This window comes from Boleophthalmus pectinirostris, unplaced genomic scaffold (genome assembly GCF_026225935.1).
Source record: "Boleophthalmus pectinirostris isolate CB_2022bp ecotype Guang Dong unplaced genomic scaffold, ASM2622593v1 HiC_scaffold_15, whole genome shotgun sequence".
Lineage (NCBI taxonomy): Eukaryota > Metazoa > Chordata > Actinopteri > Gobiiformes > Gobiidae > Boleophthalmus > Boleophthalmus pectinirostris.
Genome location: NW_026571070.1, coordinates 8,471,946 through 8,492,354, shown reverse-complemented (window position 1 = coordinate 8,492,354; position 20,409 = coordinate 8,471,946). Strand labels below are relative to the sequence as shown.

The 20,409-nt window shown below is 38.4% G+C and overlaps 1 protein-coding gene across 3 annotated transcripts in view; it reads right to left on the bottom strand.

The window, feature by feature from the left end:
* Nucleotides 1–20,409, bottom strand: part of LOC110169969 (enhancer of polycomb homolog 1-like) — a 112,732-nt gene that overhangs the window by 69,437 nt on the left and 22,886 nt on the right. For all 3 annotated transcript variants that reach the window (XM_055151175.1, XM_055151173.1, XM_055151174.1), the window contains one exon: nt 6,367–6,526. In XM_055151175.1, coding sequence (XP_055007150.1) covers nt 6,367–6,466 — 100 coding nt within the window. In that variant the 5' untranslated portion in view covers nt 6,467–6,526. The remainder of the gene's footprint in view (nt 1–6,366; nt 6,527–20,409) is intronic.

The window sequence follows — 20,409 nt, the reverse complement described above, 5'->3', positions numbered from 1 at the left end:
GTGGTGATACAGTATCGATATCCTGGACTGCTGTATCGATTTATCACCAAGAGTATTTTTTGGTATATTTTACTGAATTATTTTGTTACAGCGCTACAGTTTTGTTGTTTGTCACATGTGTCACATAAACGAATTTCCTTCCTCTAAACATTTTCACAGTTTTGACGATTAAAATGTTGATGAACTTTACACAAGAAGAGGTTAAACTCGGGCTGTTGCAATAACCGCAAAAATGAATCACCGCGGTACTAAGAGGTCCACCACGATCACTGTATGTGACCAACGTGACCCGACTCAGAATCCTGCTCTAACCCAGGACTAACCCAGGACTAACCCAGGACTAACCCAGGACTAACCCAGGACTAACGTGCGCCCGCGAAGACAGTCTGGTGACTGCAGGCGAAAGGACCGCCACAGAGCTTTATGCGCACAGAGTTAAGTGCAGCCGTCGCCTGATCACGCTTTGCGGACACCTCCTCCACGTGCTCAGGGTTCTCTCTCTCTCTCTTTTAAGTCCGCAGGTACCCGACCTGGAGCAGGACTCTGACCCGAGCTGCCACAGTGAGAGTTGAAGAGATGCAGCAGCACTTGTTCCAAAGCCAAATGTTACTTCTCCCACAATTCGTGTGACAACCAAGGTACAGGTGCATCTGAGCAACAAGTGCATCATCGGAGAGAGTTTTCAGAGTCGCTGGAAATATCATAACTCCAGAGGATGTGCGATATCTCCACATACCGCGCTGTTGAGCTGCTATACCGCACCGCAGGAGAAATTCCCTAACCCAACAACCCTAATCGAAAATATCGTATCGTTTAATGTGATGATACAGTATCGTGGGCTGCTGTATCAATATATTAACAGGAGTATTTTTAGGTATATTTTACTAAATTATTTTGTTACAGCGCTACAGTTTTGTTGCTTGTTTAGAGGAAGGAAACTTGTTTATACGACGCATTTTACATTTTCACTGTTTTGATGATTAAAATGTTTGTGTTTCATATGAACTTTGCACAAGACGTGGTTTAACAAAGACTTTTAGTATCACAGCCAAGATTTTTTATTGAACCGTATCGAATCGATTTGAAATATATCGTATCGTGGCCTATGTCTCGAGGTATGCATCGTGGCATATGTATTGAGATATGCATCGTATCGTGACATGTATCGAGGTATGCATCGTATTCATTTTTCTAGGTATTTTTGAGCTTTAAAACCTCCTGTAAACTGAATTAATGTAAAGGTAGAGCTGTTTAAAGTCGTACTGTGGAACATTCCAGGCAGAGCAATTACATATCCATAAAAACAAGCAGGTGACGGACATCCGACGAAAAAGTTACACATTGCACCTTTAAATAAACATTTCTCGGCAAACCCAGGCAACCAAAATTATACACATTTTGTTTTTCATTGACTGTTTTGAAGGCCAACCACCCCTCCAGGCTCTCTGAAAGAATACAGCTTTTCAGAATAATATTTTCTAAGTCTAAGTAAAAATCACAGTTTGGAGACATTTATTCTCTTCAGTTCTGCTCAAAAAGTCGATAAATAAAAACGGCGAGGTCTGTTTTGAAAAATGCCTTCTCTCTCGAGGTCCACTGCCCCAAGTTTAAGGCGAAAACACACTTTATTTCATCTGGACTCGGAGAATTCAATAACAAAGACAAACAGACTTATCCAGCCGTTTGTGAAGCGAATTGGCCCGTGGTTTGGTTTCACAGCATCAATAGTTACTAAGAAGAGAGGTTCTGAAAATCAAATAAAAGCCCGGCCAACACAAGAGGTATGAATTAGAGAAACGGCAATTAACAGAAAAAGTGGCCGCCTCGACTCACAATAGCAGCATTTCTAACTCAAGTGCACGGACTGTTTATATAAATGGACATAGATCACGCACCCATCGCCGTTACGCTCCAGATCGGAATGGACCGCAAGGGTAGAGTCCTGCTCCAAGTCGGGTATCAGCAAATAGTTGCTGAAACGGACGGGTAGTGATTACACACGGGCGGGTCAGGTGAATCAAATGAACGACGAACGGGAGAAAAATACTTGACGCGCATCCAGGTCGTCTGTTGCCCTGGAAACAATTGACGTTCCCAGTCTTTTCCTGAAACGATGGACCAGGCTAATAGAGACTTTAGTGTTTTTATTATGTAAAACCATCAGCGAAGGTGATGGAAGCGCTCCCGTCTTAGCCCCGTCTTAGCCCCGTCTTAGCCCCGTCTTAGCCCCGTCTTAGCCCCGTCTTAGCCCCGTCTTAGCCCCGTCTTAGCCCAGTCTTAGCCCAGTCTTAGCCCAGTCTTAGCCCAGTCTTAGCCCAGTCTTAGCCCAGTCTTAGCCCAGTCTTAGCCCAGTCTTAGCCCAGTCTTAGCCCAGTCTTAGCCCCGTCCTAGCCCCGTCCTAGCCCCGTCCTAGCCCCGTCCTAGCCCCGTCCTAGCCCCGTCCTAGCCCCGTCCTAGCCCCGTCCTAGCCCCAATGTAATGGCAATCAGCTCGGCAGTTGCGGCGTGTATGTATTTGTGCAAATGACACTGGTTTAGACCTGCTGATCGGCTCTGTATATATTTATAATCCACTAATGACACAGCATAAATCCAGTCCTGGTTCAGTCCTGGTCCAGGCGATCGGCTTGGCGGTTGCAGCGTGTATATATTTGTGCTAATGACACTGGTTTAGACCTGGTCCAGTCTTGGTGTAGTCCTGACGATCGGCTCTGCGTGAATATATTTATGATAATGACACTGGCTCAGTCCTGGCCTAATGGGTTGTCGGACTAATGGGCTGACCCCGACTTATCACGGGCATTAACGGGTAATGGATTCTGATTTTACCTTTGTTTACCAAGACTGCACACTGTTCTGGTGGAGGTTTTATCACCTGCTTGTCTCGCTGGTATATTCCACACTATGGCATTAAACATGTGTATAACCATGGTGACTCAAACTCAAACTGGCCAAAACAAAAGTCAGATTTGTGTAGAGGCGACTAACTCAGTGTAAAAATGTTTTTCAGGGTATTTTGAGTCATAAAAATCACCAGTAATTAAATTCTTAAGTGTAATTTCAAAGAACGGTGAAGAAATACAACTTTAAATCTGGACTTTTCCATCAACTCACCTGTTTTTTAATGCATTTTTTTTGTTATGTTTTGGTTTATTCATCAAAAAACACTCTTCAAACTCATGTCTAATAAAACATAATAATTTCATCTCATCCCGTTGCTGTACATTTTTCCCGGAGCTCGTTTTAACTGCAGCTCCTCCTCTTGGACAAACGCTTCTAAAAACGTGGTCAGGGATAAAAAGGGACTTGTCTAATCTGGGGTTGAGCCGCGTCTGGCCTCAGCAAACACACTGGGGCTGTAATTGGGACTTTGAGTCAGTTCAGTTAATGCCATTCAACAGAGAGGAGCTCATTACACACGGAGGAGCCAACAAAGAAAGTTTGGACAATTTAACTAAAAAGATTCACTTCAGACAAAACACTGGTCATTGTGGAAAGCTTTGTTAGACATTTCAAAAAAAAAAAAAGAAAAAAGAAAAAACAGGGCCGTTCTCTGGAGAAATGTTGTAAAAATCAAGGTGTGCCAGCAGTGTTTAGTCGAGACTAGTCCCTATTTTAGGAGCTTTTTTCGGGTCACGCCAGTTTTAGTCGTGTCCAGTAAATATCCAGTGAGTGAAAAAGTCAAGTGCTGTCAAATTTTCCTCACAATGCACATTTTGGCACCTTAAAATGTCATTACAGACCACAATGCATTGAGAGAGATGGAAAAACAGTATAAAATAAAATCGACAAATTACATGCGAAATATATTTTAAAGTCGTCAAATGTGTCAATTACAATAAGTCACGAAGGACATACAAGCAAAGAATCGCCAGCGCCACTTAGTAACTTCAGCCTGCGACTATTGTAAACTCAAGCGCTGCTCTGATATCCTTGGGGAAAGTTGTAAAAACCTTTAAGAGTCATAAATATTTTCATAGTTCATGTGACGGTCACATGTGAAACTGGGCTTAAAAAGGTCCATTGTGTTTCTTTTCTCTGTGGAGGGTCCAACAAATTCTTTTCTTCATGGAGATTTTATTGCTTTGTTTGAAATGTTTCACAGGGTGGGATTAAACCTTTCCATCTTCATCAAGACCAAACCAGAGCAAGTTACAGGTCAGATCTGTGGAGAGGTGATGCCGCGCAGTGAAAATTCCTGTTTTTCTAGGTATTTTTGAGCAATAAGATCATGTGTAAATTAATAAATGTACGGTAGTTTCAGATTTGTGCAGCTAAAATCTGGAACAGTCTTCCTAAAGATGTCAGACACGCCTCAAAACTGTTCTGTTTAGCTGCATATGACTGAAAAGTTTTCATTCTGCACTATGGGTGTGCAAAAATACTGAATCAATTCAATATATCGTATCGTCTAATGTGATGATACATTAACGACATCGTGGGCTGCTGTATCGCTATATTGCCAAGAGTATTTTTTGGTGTATTTTACTAAAATTATTTTGTTACACAGCTACAGTTTTGTTGCTTGTTTAGAGGAAGAAAACTCATTTATGCAACATATTTGACATTTTCACTGGTCTGATGATTAAAACGCGCTTGTTTCTTATTAACTTTGCACAAGACGTGGTTTAATAACAAAGACTTTTAGTGTCACAACCATGAATTTTTTTTTTTTTTTTTATGAACCGATTTGAAATATATTGTATGAAATCAAAAGCTCACTGCATCGAGATTCGTATCATATCGTATCGTGGCCTATGTATCAAGGTATGCATCGTATCGGCAACTTGTTAATGATAGTATAGTATCTCTGGATGATATGCAACAGAAAACTAAAATCGAAAACCTCATCTGATATCTGTTCTGAACTTATCATCTTTCAAAGTAAAACTTTCAATCACCAGTTAAGTATAGCCAAGTGTCCTTTTTTACCTGTTGTACTGTGTGCAAATTAATTTTTTTCCATTTAACTATTCAACTCATTAGCGTATACAACTTTTTATTCAACTCATTTAGCTTATTCAAGACTGTCAAATTTGTCATCTTGGCTAAGAGCTCCGCAAAGCGTTTTTTCTGTAATTCTGATACATCGATCTTGAAAAAAAGACTGAAATATTTTAAAGGCTTGAACAACATGAATTTTGGTTCATGAGTCTCAGATAGTCTCTTCAGCGGCATCTCCCTGAAAGTATCTGTTTTCTTTATAATCTGAAATCATAAAAGTCACTGCAACTAAAATACAACTACCATGTCAACTTCGGAAAAAATCATCCTCCCTGATTTGCTTTTTTCTTCTTGAGTCTGCACTGATTGCTGCATTTTTAACTGTTGCTGCACCATAACTCTTAATTTAAGCAAAGAAACTTGTAATTCGATATATTGTGATGGTCCACGATATTATTGTGAGAACTTTGACGATCCGATATCACGATATTGAGGTTATTGTTACATCCCTAGTCACATCCCCATCTTTTACTAAACTGTTTTGTTACCGAGCTACAGTTTTGTTACTTGTTTAGAGGAAGGAAACTCATTTATGCAACATATTTGACATTTTTACTGCTTTGATGATTAAAATGTTTGTGTTTCATATTAACTTTGCACAAGAAGTATCACTTTTAGTATCACAGCCATGATATTTTTTTGTGAACAGTCCAGAATCGATTTGAAATATATTGTATCGAATCGAATCGAAAGCTCACTGTATCGAGATGTGCTGTATCGTGGCCTATGTATAGTATTGTCAACTTGTTAATGATACCCAGTAGGAATGTAACGATATCCAAATCTCACGGTACGATATTTATTGCGATATTTTATGATACTTTTTCCTCTTAAAATGCCTTGACAAGACTTAATCCAAAGAACTAAGACTAAAAAGTGCTTAGACCTGTTATTTCTTCTTGTAGTCTGCACTGAAACGGAGCAAAGGATCATGGTCGATGTAGTTCCCTCAAATTTTTTAGCCATTGCTGCACCATAACTCTTAATTTAAGCAAAGAAATTTATGATGATGGTCCACGATATTATTCAGAGACTTTTGACGATACAATATCACGATATTTTGGCTACTGTTATAAACCTTTCAATCTTCATGATGACCAAACCAGAGCAAGATACGGGTCAGATCTGTGGAGAGGCGATCCCGCTCACAGTCAGAATGTGTGGTTTTCTAAGTATTTTTGGAGCTATAAAAGTGTTTCTAACTTAATAAATGTAAGACAGAGCTGTTTAATGTCACACTGTGGAACATTCCAGGCCGAGCAATGACATCTCCATATAAAGTAATTTACTAAGCAATAATCTTTCTGGTCCCTACAGCTCCTCCAAAATCCCCCCCGTCGTAGTTCAGCGACTCATGACTCACGCTGTATGTGTATGAGCTGCTTTGGCATCTTGAACTCCCCGGGGTACAGGGACTCGTAGTGGGGGATGTTGCACTCGGCCTCTGGGACCGGGATCACCATGTTGTCCCTCTTCTCTCCCCAGACCTGCTGCGCCGAGATCGCCCTCTGCAGGTGGTGCTCCTACGGGCAGAGAAGAGAAGGGCAGGGCGGTTAGAATAAACTGGGTCAGGGGAAAACAAACATTAAGAAGCAATATTCTTCACCAGTAAGGGAACGCGTGGCTCTAGGGTTGTCAAAAGTATCAAAAATCAGATACCAAACGATAACAGAACTTGCATCGAAACTAGAACTCGTTTGAACAAGTATCAAAACTCAGAAAGTCACATTCACAGGACAAAAACAAACCTTTCCTGAACAGCTTTAGAATGATTTTGAGCTGAATCAGAACAAGTATAAATAAAACCACAGAGACCACATAATTTACACTCATTAGGGGTGTGGAAAAATATTGAAATATTGATTTATCATTAGGGCTGGGCATCATTCAGAAGTCGCCGATACAATACAAACCTCAATACTAGGGATGGGCATGATTAATCGATGAATCGATAATTGATCATTAAGAATTTCATCGATTACGTTAATTTTAAATCGACAAACCGAATGTAGGTTGCTGTGCGTAGCGTGACCAAACAGGGGTCTGGACATGTGTCTCTCTGCACTCAGAAGGAGCGAGACACAAACAGTCGGTCAGTCTGCAACGTAACGAAACGCAAATGCGTATTTAACAATGACTTGAACAAGAAATTCCACGCTTTCTGTTGCGTTCGGGACAAGTGTGAGTCCATGTGCACAGTGAACAAAGCAGCACATATGTTTCGGTGTCCAGTGGGAAAAAGTTTTACCAGGTGAGAGTCGCTCAATGTCGATGACGAGTCCCCACCTCCCTCCCCCCGTACGGTGTCCTGGTTTTGACAAACGCAAATATGGTCACACTAACCTGTATTCCACTGAGTCATGTCTTTTAATCCGACAGAAATTGAACCGCATCAGCGACACAAGAGCTGTAGTTTTATCTTCGCTTAGTTTATGCAAATTAGCAATGCAGTTTTAAGTTTCGTTTCTGTGAGAGTTGTGCAAAACTGAATTAAACACATTATAATGTCAAACGGGCTGATGTGGCTCTAGAGTCGTTACGGTTTATGTGTCGTAAAGTTGAATTTATTTATGCAGATTAGTAGTGCAGATAGTAATAATGATCATTTTAATATAAAAACGTTCATGATTAATCGATAATCGATCGTTAATTCTTCCGACGATTAAGAAAATTTCATTGAATGCCCATCCCTACTCGATACGATATCAGAGTATCCCCAGGTTTGACTACCCCAAAGTTAAGACTTTTTAAAGACTTTTTTAAGACCACTTAAATGAAAATTAAGACCAACATCGCACCCATTATGCGGATGGAAAAACACCAGATCCAATTCTAATAATGACCATTACTCACTGCTTTAAATAACAAAAAATACTTCTATTATAAAATCTCATTCAGAACTCATTTATATTAGGATGCATTGATTATAAAATAGCCCAAAAAAATCATTTTTAACACTAACAAGACAAACAACGTATTATTTGCACATACTCCAAAATTAGACGTTCATTCACGTTACATGATTTCACTTTTCTTCTTTTTTTTTTTTTCTCCATTTTAGTTGAGTAAACAAAAAAAATAGGCTAATGAAATTTAAGACCTTTGTCAAAAAAATAAAGACTTGGACAACATAATTTAAGACTTTTTAAGGTCTTAATTTAGGAACATGAAATTTAAGACCTTTTTAAGACTTAAGACCTCGCAGCTGCCCTGGATATATTTCAAATCGATTCAATACTGTTCAATAAAAAGTAAAGGTTAAATCATGGCTGTGATTCTAAAAGTCTCTGTTAAACCACTTTTTGTGCAAAGTTCCTATGAAACACAAACATTTTAATCATCAGAACAGTGAAAATGTCAAATGTGTCACATAACGAGTTTCCTTCCACTGCACAAGCAACAAAACTGAAGCTGTAACAAAATAATTTAGTAAAATATACCAAAAAATACTCTTGGTGATATGTCGATACAGCAGCCCACGATAGATAATGTATTTTTTTTGGTATATTTTATTAAATTTTGTTACAGTGCTTCAGTTTTGTTGCTTGTTCAAAGGAATGAAACTTATTTATGCGACACATTTGACATTTTCACTGTTTGATGATTAAAATTTGTGTGTTGTAGAAGTGGTTTAACAAAGACTTTTAGTATCACAACCATGATTTGGCCTTCATTTTTTATTAAATTATATCAAATTGATTTGAAATATATCAAATTGAAATCAAAACTGTATAAAGATGTGTATCGTATCGTGGCCTATGTATCGAGAAATGTGCAACTTTTTAATAAATACCCAGCCCCAATGCCCCTGGACCAAAACTACGGCTCTCAATATAATTTTTATCATGCTACGAAACATGTAACAATCAAAAAGCAGGCACAAAGACTTTTTAATAACAGGAGGTTGGCTGATTTTTTTTTATTTTCTGGCTCTCAGTGACTAATCTCCAGCGTGGGTCAGCGTGTTGTTTGACATTTGGCTGTATTTGATGTCATTACACTGACCCTGTTTATTTTTTCGTGCCGTCGTTCTAGGAAAACCAACGACCGAAAAAATTGGCGCTTTCATAAGGGCTCTCGAACGCCATTTTAATATGAAGGAAAAGGCTCGAGACGCGAAAGAAATGTACCACAGCGAGGAAAAACACGCACAATAATAGCTGATTGACGTCATCGTGAAGGCTTTTTTTTTCAGAAACTGGTACTGATAAAAAAAATGTGTTGGATTTTCTTCTTTGTTGTGCAGTAGGCGGGAAGCATAATAACCCAAAACAAGTGCATTATCAAAAGGTCAGGAGAAAATCTATGCATCCTAAACATGTTTCTTTGTAAACCGTACGCAGCCATCAGGAGACTATTCCACGGTAAAAGTAAAACAAAAGCACCACAGAAATGTTAAAGGGCAAATATTACGCTATTTTATGATCCATGTTATAATGTTTTCTCGTCAAAAACAGACCCGGAGTTGTGTTTTGTTTCATTCACACACAATAAAACGCACAAACACGGAATATTTAGGCTCAGTTCTTTGCTCCACTGTGTTTTTAAACTCCATACGCCTTCACTAGAATCATATGGATCATTTCAGCGCTGGAAATTGCCAATCTCTACTGAACGAAAAGTAAAAAAAGAGCTTGAAAACTAGAGCTTCATGACATCACAAGGTGGAACAGAGGATTTTGAGCTGAGATACAGACACTAATATTAAAAGGTTACTCAAACACGTGTGAGTAGTAGTAGTAATTAAAGTAGTAGTAGTAATAAAAAGTAGTAGCAATAATAAAAGTAGTAGTAGTAGTAGTAGTAGTAATAAAAGTAGTAGCAGTAGCAATAATAAAAGTAGTAGTAGTAGTAATAAAAGCATAAGTAGAAGTAACAAAAGTAGTAATAAGAGTAGTAGTAGTAACAAAATAGTAATAAAATTAGTAGTAATAAAAGTAGTTGTTTTTCATAATAATAAAGTAGTAATAGTAGTAACAGTAGTAGTAATAAAAAGTAGTAATAGTAGTAGTAATAAAAAGTAGTAGCAGTAGTAGAAATAAAAGTAGTAGTAGTTTTTATAATAAATAAAGTAGTAATAGTAGTAGTAGTATAATAGTAGTTGTAATAAAAGTAGTTGTAGTGGTAGTAGCAGTAATAAAAGTTGTAGTAGTAGCAATAAAAGTAGTAGTAGAAATAAAAAGTAGTAGTAGTAATAAAAGTAGTAATAGAAGCAGTAATAAAAGAAGTAAAAGTAGTAGTAGTAGCAGTAGTAATATAAGAAGTAGTAGTAATAAAAGTAGTAGTAGTAGTTTATTTTCTTCAGTCATGTACTTAATCGTGTACTTAATAAACCGTTAAACAATTCACAAAAGTATGACCGAAACAGTTTAGGCTGAAAATCACTTGTGAATGTCTAACCCCGTTTACAAATGACGACAACATTCTACCACGACTTAAAGCTCACAAGAGTCAATTTTGAGTAAGATAGGACACCTTAAATAAAAATTAACGCATTTAACTTTTTTTTTTTCCTTAGCAGTCATTTTTATTCGGTCATTTTGCAGCACTACAAAACAAAAACAAAAAACATAACAGACTACAACCCCATGGATCATGACCGAAAAGGTTTAGGCTCAAGTAAAAAGTACTTATAAAGCCAAAAACTATTAAACAATGACAAAATTCCAAGAAAAAAAAAGCAACATACGAACATCAAGTTTACATTTACAATTTCACTTACGACTAACAGTATATATAAGGGACAAAATAAACTAAAAACAAAATTTTATGCATAATTCTTTAATTCCAGAGCACTATAGCTTTCAAAATTTAACGTTTTATACTCTTTTTTTTTTTTATGGTCGTACAAACTAATAATGTTAACGAAGGCACAAAAGTTTATCGCTTATGATCGTACAAAATGTCGAACTGTAGAATGGAAAATAAAACTAAAATTATCTCCCACAGTTAGAGAACCACAAAGGAACTGCATTTGCAATAATAACGCAAGTCTAAGCAAATACGAAAATCTTCAAATGCACCAGTTTTGACGTTGCATAAGCCAGTGCTGTCAGCTCTTAAGCGGTTTCCCAGCTGTCAGAGTCGCTCCAAAATATTACCATTGTGTTTGTTATATAACCCCATTGTGTGTGTGAAGCATCAGCACAGACCTGGTTTACACGCGCGCTGGGAAATCTCATATTTTACCCTGCCTCCCCCACAGTCTTAGAGAGCGTCCCATTATACGTGGTTGATGCAATAGAGGGACAATATTGTTGCTAGGAAATACTTTAACTATTCGCTTTACTTCATTTAAAGTTGCACTGTGGAACATTTCTAGTAGAGCCCGACCCATATGGATTTTTTTTGCAGCCGATATGATACTGAATAAAATAGGAATTGGATAGCTGATGTATTTAGTGATAAAAAATTCACTATAAATCTTCAATTGATTATAAAACTTAGGTCTGGCTCTACTGGATTGTAAATTTGGTTTGTTTAGGCGACATTTATTGTTATTCTGCCTCTTTACAGTCATATTTAAAAACAGTAAGTCGGCCAAAGGGCATTTTTGCATGACATTCTAGCTCAGGGGCAGGCAAACTACAGAACGGGGACCATTTGCAGCTCTTTAATCTTTTTAAACCGGCCAGCCAAACTTGAATAATAATAATAATACTCAGTATTTTAAAAGACATTTCTATAAATAGTAAATACTGTGGGACTTGAAAGACAGATATTTTGATGTAATGCTTTGTAATGATTTTCAATTATGGGATATTGTTCTAGCCTGTAAAAAAAGTAAACAAACTACTGCTATTAGCCTTTAGCGGTAAATGAGTGAGCCGAGGTAATGACGTAAATGCTGATCATTCACACTTCATGAACTGAAGAAGCAGCTTGGATGAGCTGTGAAACATCTTCAACCAAACTAACTAAAGTCGACAAACTGAATTTTCTCCTCGCCGTGGATTCTACCTGGACGACTGAGGGATTCTTCACACGTTCACACCTCTATTCACAGCTCATTTACATTCCAATGCGCATCCAGTAACACGTACACACACTATAGTCACTTTACAGTTGGCCAATGTCAGAGAAAACAGGATGTTTATGTGTGGGAGAAACAGCAGGTAAGAGCTAACCAATGACTAACTCTAAAACCAACACATTTGTAACACTCACTGCTCACACAGGCTCCTCTCAGATCACAAGTCTTCACAAATAAGTGTCCTTTCAAACCTGACGCAAAACAATTGTCCCTAAATATAATATAATAGAGGATGTTGACAGATGTGTCAAGGGCAATACCACATTAGAGAGGCAAATAACTCCTCAGATAAATACTGATGACGTACGACATATCGTTTTTTGTTTTTTTTTTGTTATTTTAAAAGGTACAATGTATTTGTGAACATATACGTGTAAATACACCAGAATTTGCCCGAAAGCTACTTTTCATCTGTAGTCCCTGGCAGGTCAGAGAGATGGAGACAAAATTAGACAAACTGTCAATGACAATTCATAGGACAAAGATGGTAGAAACAGCACAATAAGACACAATTAGGACATACAACACTGACATTTACATAGAAGCAGAACATTAGTGGTCACAGATGTGGTGACCACTAACATTTATCAGTCTGTAAATTGGATGAACTTGACATAATATTGAAAGTTTTAAGATTTATAATGAGGTATAACATGCCCATGTGGACTATCGGCCCATATCGGCAAGATTTAGACCGATATCTGATATCTGATATGTCTCCAAGTGCCCATATCAGCCGATAATATTGGTCAGGCCCTAATTTCTAGTACAATGAACTGGTTTCTTTTAAGCCTTTTTAAGATTGATGTTGCCGTTTACCTGAAAATACAATTTGTCTTCTTTAAAAGCCGCAGTTTGTAAATTTTAAGGCCAAAAATAGACTGAAATAAAAGCTTAAAAACTGCATCTCCCCAAACCTGACTCTTATTTGACCTGCTTGTCTCCATGGAAACGTTATCACTTACAGGTCAGATCTGTGGAGAGTCGCCCCTGTTCACAGAAGGAATTGTTGTATTTTTGAGCGATAGAAACACCCGTATGAATAAATGATAGATGTGTTTAAAGTCATACCATGGAACATTTCAGGTAAAAAACAACAACAAAGGTTGCAGACCCTCCCCCAGAAGATCTGCACACTGCATCTTTAAAGCAACAGTATGTCACATTTTCAAGGTTGCACGATTCCGAGAGAGTTAAAACCACACTTGGGAACATTCTCCACAAGATTATACTCAAAGCAAAAACATCTCCATGGAAACAAGCAGGTCAAATAAGAGTCAGGTTTGTGGAGATGCGAGCCCGTTCACAGTAAAGACACTTGTTTTTCAGAGCAAAAGAATATCTTGCTTTTAATTTTCATCTATTTTTGGCCTTAAAAAGTGACATACTGTGGCTTTAAAGATGACGAATGGTGTTTTCAGGTAAACCGCAACATCCATGTGTAACGGTTTAAAAACAGAAAACAGTTCAGGGACTTCCTGTTAAAAACAATGCCTATTCACAGTGGCATTTCAGCGCAAAACAAACAGCAGTTTTTTTATTTACATATTTCCTCGCTGAATAATGGCTGTGTGACATTTTCATGCAAACACGTATGAAAAGTAGTCTAATTTACAAAAAAAGAACAAAAAAACAAAATGACACAGAGCAGTGGGTGGAGTCTGGGGAAGATGAACAGCGATTTTCTGAGCGTTTGCGTCTTGAATACAGGATAATAGAGGATTACTCAAAAGTGCATGACTCAATAAATATACAAATGACTAAGGCAATAATGAGGGAACATTGCTATGACTGGATTTAAAAAGATCATAAAAGTCAATTTTACATAATATGAGCACTTGAAAAAGGTCGTAAAAGTCATGTAATAATGGTGTTACCTCATCAAAAACAGACCTGGAGTTGTGTTTTGTTTCATTCACACACGTTTGAGTAACTCTTATTATTCATGTCTACATCTCCAAAGCTCAAAACGCTCTGTTCCACCTTGTGATGTCATGAAGCGGTAGTTTGAGTTAACAGGTAATTTGGAGTTTTTGTTGAGACCTTCCTAAAAGTGATTCTGAATGATTTTGGATTTTGTTCATGGCAAGCAAGTAAGGAAATTATTAATATTTCTTTGCAAATCAACAGTTACAGACGCTCTAGGACAGACAAGTCAAACTCAGGCCCGGGGACCAAATTTGGCCCACGTTATAATTATATTTGGCCCACAAGATCACATCAAATAAGTATTGAAGCTGACCAACGGCTACAGATAGACTATAGACATTCTGTGCAAAAAGAACAAAAATGTGGCTGTTTGCTGCAGGTGGTCCAATCAGTAGGAGCAGGTAGAGCAGGAGTGTCAAACTCATTTTGGTCCAGGGGCCGTATCCAACCTACTTTGATCGCAAAGGGGCCGTATCAGAAAACTCATGGCATATAAACCCCAAAAATAACAATAAGTTAAAATATTGGTGCAGAGAAACGCAAATCTATTACAGAAATCTTTCTAAATTGATGAACTCTTTCTTTTATAAAATATTATAATATTATGAACAACCTGAAACTTGAAGAAAAATGCAATTTCAACACAAAGTTTTAACATGAACTTGTGTGTAAATAGGAATAAGTCCTTTTTTTTTTTTTTGGAAAATTCTGCACTCGATGTCTCCACTTTTCTCATTTGGGACATTTTGCTGATGAGGGTGTCACGGTCAACAGTCAAAACGATCGTCCTTTAAGAGCGTTTGGAAAGAGACAAGTCTTCATTCGTGCTGCTCTGGTGGGAGGGGCCACGTACAGAGACGCTGGAGACGCTGCTGTGATAAACACCGCAGAAAATTACCAATATTTTAATAGAAAATATAATTTAAATATTTTAGCAGAAAATCAGCCGAGGGCCAGAATAAAGGTCTTGGAGGGCCGGATCTGACCCCCTACTTCACAGGTTTGACACCTGTGAAGTAGAGGGTGCTCTTGGGAAAAGGATCAAAACTCAAACACAACGGATTCCAGGCACTCCAATAAAGTAGAAAAAGTTGGCCAAACTTGTTGGCTTTGGCCATTTGAATAAAGGCTTTTTAACTACATTTTTCCTCGTGCGATGTGTTAACTTTTTCTACTTTTTTGGAGTGCCTGGAGTCCGTTGTGTTTGACTATAGACATTATTTATTTATTTTTTATATTATGCTTGTTCTGGAGTCAATATTTAAGCAAAACTATTACTAAACATTTATTTTAATAAGAAAATATTTAATTTTACATATCCTGAAAGAGAAAACATGCAGATATTGTTGAAATTGTTCAATAAATATTTAGTCTGGCCCATGACTTAGTCCCAGTTTTTAATTTTGGCCCTCTGTGAATTTGAGTTTGACACCCCTGATCTAGGGCATGGGGAACAAGAAAAAAATCATTTAAAATACGATTTCATTGTAAACTTCTGCGAGCACATGAGAAGTAAACTGACATTACATACTGAAAAGGTGTGTGCTGCTTCTGGAAGATTAGTTAAACAATAAACAAAGCCTGTTCGAGATAAAGACTCAGCTTAAAGACGCGGGGTTTGTGTGATAAACCATGTGGGAATGAAACAAAAAAAAACAACAACTCTAGGTCTATTTGTGATGAGGAAACAACATTATGAATAAAACAGATCAGAAAATAGTGGAATCTGGGCCATTAAAAAACAAAAAAAACAAAACTACTACGCTGTGTTTCGGCTGTAGCTCCGCCCCAGTTCTTGGCAACAACCAAAGCTTATCCGGTGAGTAAATAACAGGCTATCTACTGCTGTTAAATCTGACCCGCTTGTAAACATGTGGGAGTTTGAAGTGGCGAGGGCTAATTTAAGAGGGACACAAAGCAGTCAGATCCGAGCCGAGAGTCACTGGGCCATGAAAGGAGCTCAGCGTGGGGCCGGTTTGAACCATCTGCCCCCGAGCAGCAAAAGCATCAACAACTTTCTCCACGCAAGCTACAGCCAGTTTGGTCCGGGGGAGGGTTCAAAGGGTCAAACGGAGACGTCAAACCTGAAGAGCAACAAGGCTGAAACTGCGTACGATTACGACGACTGACGCTTTTGTTGTGATCTTTAAAAAGGTGAATGGTGAAGCTTTTTTGGTGGGGGGTCCATCAGATGCTTTTCTTTACGGAGATGTAATTGCTTTGGAATGTTTCACAGTGTGGGATTAAACCTTTCTAGCTTCACTGAAACCAAACCAAACCAAATTACAGGTCAGATCTGTGGAGAGGCGACCCCGCTCACACTCAGAATGCCTGTTTTTCAAGGTATTTTTGAGCTATAAAACCACCTGTAATTGAATAAACGTAAGGTAGAGCTGTTTAATGTCATACTGTGGAACATTCCAGGCAGAGCAATGACATCTAAGCAGAGAATTTTTTTGACGAACCCTCCACCAAAAAAGTGACTATACTATAATCCTACGATACATACCTCGATACATGGGCCACGATACGATACATATCTCAATACAGTGAGCTTTCGATTCAATACAATTCGATACGATATATTTCAAATCGATTTGATACGATTCAATAAAAAATAATCGCTAAATCGTGGCTGTGACACGAAAAGTTTTATTAAACCACTTCTTGTGCAAAGTGAATATGAAACACAAACGTTTTACTGATAAAAACAGTGAAAATGTCAAATGTGTTGCATAAGTGAGTTTCCTTCCACTAAACAAACAACAAATCTGTAGCGCTGGAACACAATAATTCTGTAAAAAATACCAAAAATATACTCTTGGCGATATATATCGATACAGCAGCCCACGATATCGATACTGTATCATCACATTAAACAATACGATATGTCGATATTTTGATATTTTTGCACACCCATACATAATACTCCCTCTTTAAAAAGGTGCGCTATGCAAAATTTTGGTGCTTTCTACTGTCTTACAACATTGTTTCTAGGGCTGAACGATCTATCGCTTTGGACTGAAAATTGCGATCTCTAAACAATTTTGGGAGCGTCAAACCCACGTTTTTTTGCTCCTAAAGCTAAATTTTAAGGGCGTAGTTTAGTTCTGCGTCAACTCAATGCACTTTGTCGCCGTCGTTTTTGATTTTTTGATCTGCGTCGAGGTCTACGCGCCGCAAAGTAATTCACCACAACGCTTGGAAGTTATGATTTAAACTTGGTGTTCGTGTAAAGTTTAATATAAATCATCTCCAGAGTGATAGAAGCACAGAACAGACTCACCGTCAGCGGCACAAAGAGCGAGTTGTTTTTCAGCGCCTATATCAGGGGTCTTTCCAAGTAGCTCGAGAAGGGATTTTTGAATTATACCTATTGCTGAATAACTAAAATTTTATTGCTTAATTGCCTATTTCTATTGTAAATGTTAAATTTTTATGCCTAATTTTGAGAACTCATATCTGGATAATGGTTTTCGTTTTATAGTCTTCTAACTGTATCCCGTCTGAGGCTTACCGAGGGTCTCATATTTCCTCCGATTCTGGCAACCTTTAAAACCAGTAGCTCTCTGGGATTTTCGTTTTGCAGAGCTCACGGAAGGAAAAAGGTTGGAGACCCCTGGCTTAAAGTTTATGCAAATTAAATTCTAAGTTTTGCTTCTGTAAAACAAACTGTGCGCACGGTCCAGTGTCAAATTGTCAGTGCAGGACTCTGTTATGATGCAAGTATCTATGATGTTTGCAAATGTTCATGTGCACTAAAACTCGATTTGGGAAAAAAAATCGTGGATGAAATCAAAATATTTGCCAGAAAAACTGCAATTGCAATTAAATTTTCTCTTAAAATCATTCTGCACTAATCGTTCCTTCATCAAAAATGTGCCTGAAGTCGTCGTACGTGTCATCCATGCATGTTTGAGTAATTTAGCGATCTCTCCCAAGCCCTTTTCAAGCCCTCCTTACGTTTAGCTGCAAGATTCTGTGCAAAAGTCTACGTTATCCAAGCTCCTACATGACAATTCTCCATAAATACAGAAAAACATGATACAAAACTGTACACAGCAGAGTTTTATTTATCTCTACAACATTAAATCCAAGATCAAATGAGGCACTGTTTCGAGACATGGTCCGATATGGATTTTTTTTGCGACAATCAATATCTGTGCTGCTGTTGTGGCGGATAACTGATTTGCTGATACGGACCGTTTTAAATCCATAGCAACAGCCACACATTTATGTTACAGGAAAGAGCACAGAAAATAAAAACGACCAAACGCACGGGACATTCAAGGAGCTTTGTGTACGTTTTTTGGTAGAGGGTCTGTCATTGCTGTGCCTAGAATGTTCCACAGTATGACGTTAAACAGCTCTACCTTATATTTATTCAATTATAGGTGGTTTTATAGCTCGAAAATACCTTAAACAGGTGTTCTGATCAGTTCTGACCTGTAATTTGGTTTGGTGTGACCTCCATTGAGTACACTTGGGCAGTTTAGAAAAAATATCAGTGCCAAATATCTGCAAAATACAGTTATCTGTGAAAATATGTCAAAGCCTTATAGCAGTGGTTCTCAAACTTTTCATACAAAGAACCACCTAAGTGAATATTTCGCTTTCATGGTACCACCGGATCTAAACCTGGACTAAATCAGGACTAAATCAGGTCTGTAATGACTAGGGATGGTACAAGATCTCGTGCCACAAGATCGTCCACACAGGAGAAAAATTATTGTGATTTTATTTTATTTTTTAACTCTTGGACTGGACAAAAAAAAGGGTTACATGTTGGGGAATTACATCTTTTATAGTTCCAGGGTATCCCCAGGTTTGACTACTCCAAATTTAAACCACTTAAATGAAAATTAAGACCAACATCGCACCCATTAAAAACACCAGATCACATTCTAATAATGACCAGCCAAACCAACTACTATATCTAGAATCTAAGAGCCACTGTGGACTAAACCTTCAGTTCCCCATGATCCATCCAACATTTTCCTCCACTCTACTGATTGTTTACTCATTGCCGCCGGCGCTAGAAACCAAAGTATTGTTTGCGCGTACTTCCAATTTAGAAGTTCATTTATGTTATGTGATTTCACGACGTTGTTTTGTTTTTCTCCCTCCGTTTAACATTGCACTGCAGCCAAGTTGAGTTTACAAAAATAAAAAAAAGCTAATTAAATTTAAGACCTTTGTGAAAAAAATAAGACTTGGACAACATAATTTAAGACTTTTTAAAGGCCTTAATTTAGGAACATGAAATTTAAGACCTTTTTAAAGACCCCAAAAAACAAAATTCCTGTACAATAAAAACTAAAATATTGAAATCAAGTTGATAAAAAATGTGTGGGGCCAAAATTGGAAACTGAACCGTAAAATTTATATATTACGACTTATGTTAAAATCTTCATCTATCTCGTCTCGGGAAAATTGTGACTCGTCCGATCCCCAGTAATGAATAAACCAGGTCTAAAGTTAAACTAAACCAGAGCTGCGGTAGTTCTAAATGATGATTAACCCAAACAGAAGCAGACTAAAAGAACAGACCAGCCCCTAAATTAAATATATATATTACCATAATACTAAAAGGTAAACAGTCAAAAAACGTTTACATAACGGCCGTTTTCCCGTTTATGTGTACATTCCGTGACTGCGTTATGCCGGACTTTTGTTTTCACCGCGTACGGACTGAATCAGGACTGATCCAGGTCCGAGACCAGACCGGGACCAGAGCCGGGGACTGAGACTGGGATCAGAGCGGAACTGAGACCGAGACCAGAGGTCCAAGCGGTTCCGTGTCATCGTCTCCACGCTGGTTCCGTGCGGGGAAAGTGAGAATGCGTGTGTGGACTTACAGGTCCGGACAGAGCTGCTCCGGTCCTCCGCGCTCAAGAACCGCGGCTGGTTCCGAGGTGGTGCAAAGCATCAAACTGACGCTTTCACACCAACGAAAACGAACCGAACTAAGAGCTTTTGGTTCAAATGGACCAGGTCCGGGACCAGACCGGGACCAGAGCGCTACTGAGACTGGGACCAGACCGGGACCAGAACGGGACAAGAGCGCTACTGAGACAGGGACAAGACTGAGACGAGACCGGAGGCTCAGAGCCCACGGCAGGGCCGGAGCTCGAAGCTGAGGCTCGGACCCCGCGGAGGCTCAGAGTCAAAGCTTGGAGTCCGCCCTAGTCCCGCTCTGGTCCTGGTCTGGTCTCGGACCTGGATCAGTCCTGATTCAGTCCGTACGCTGTGCAAAAGTCCGGCATCGCAGTCACGGAAGTCACGTAAACGGGAAACGGCCGTTATCCGTTTTTTCCATTCTTCATTTAAATACAAAATCGAAAACTGAAAAAACGAAATCGTTATCTGTTTTTTCATTTTTGGAGACAAATAGCGAAGAAAACTGTTGTTTTTTTAGTTTTCTTATTTTTGGTTTTTATATTG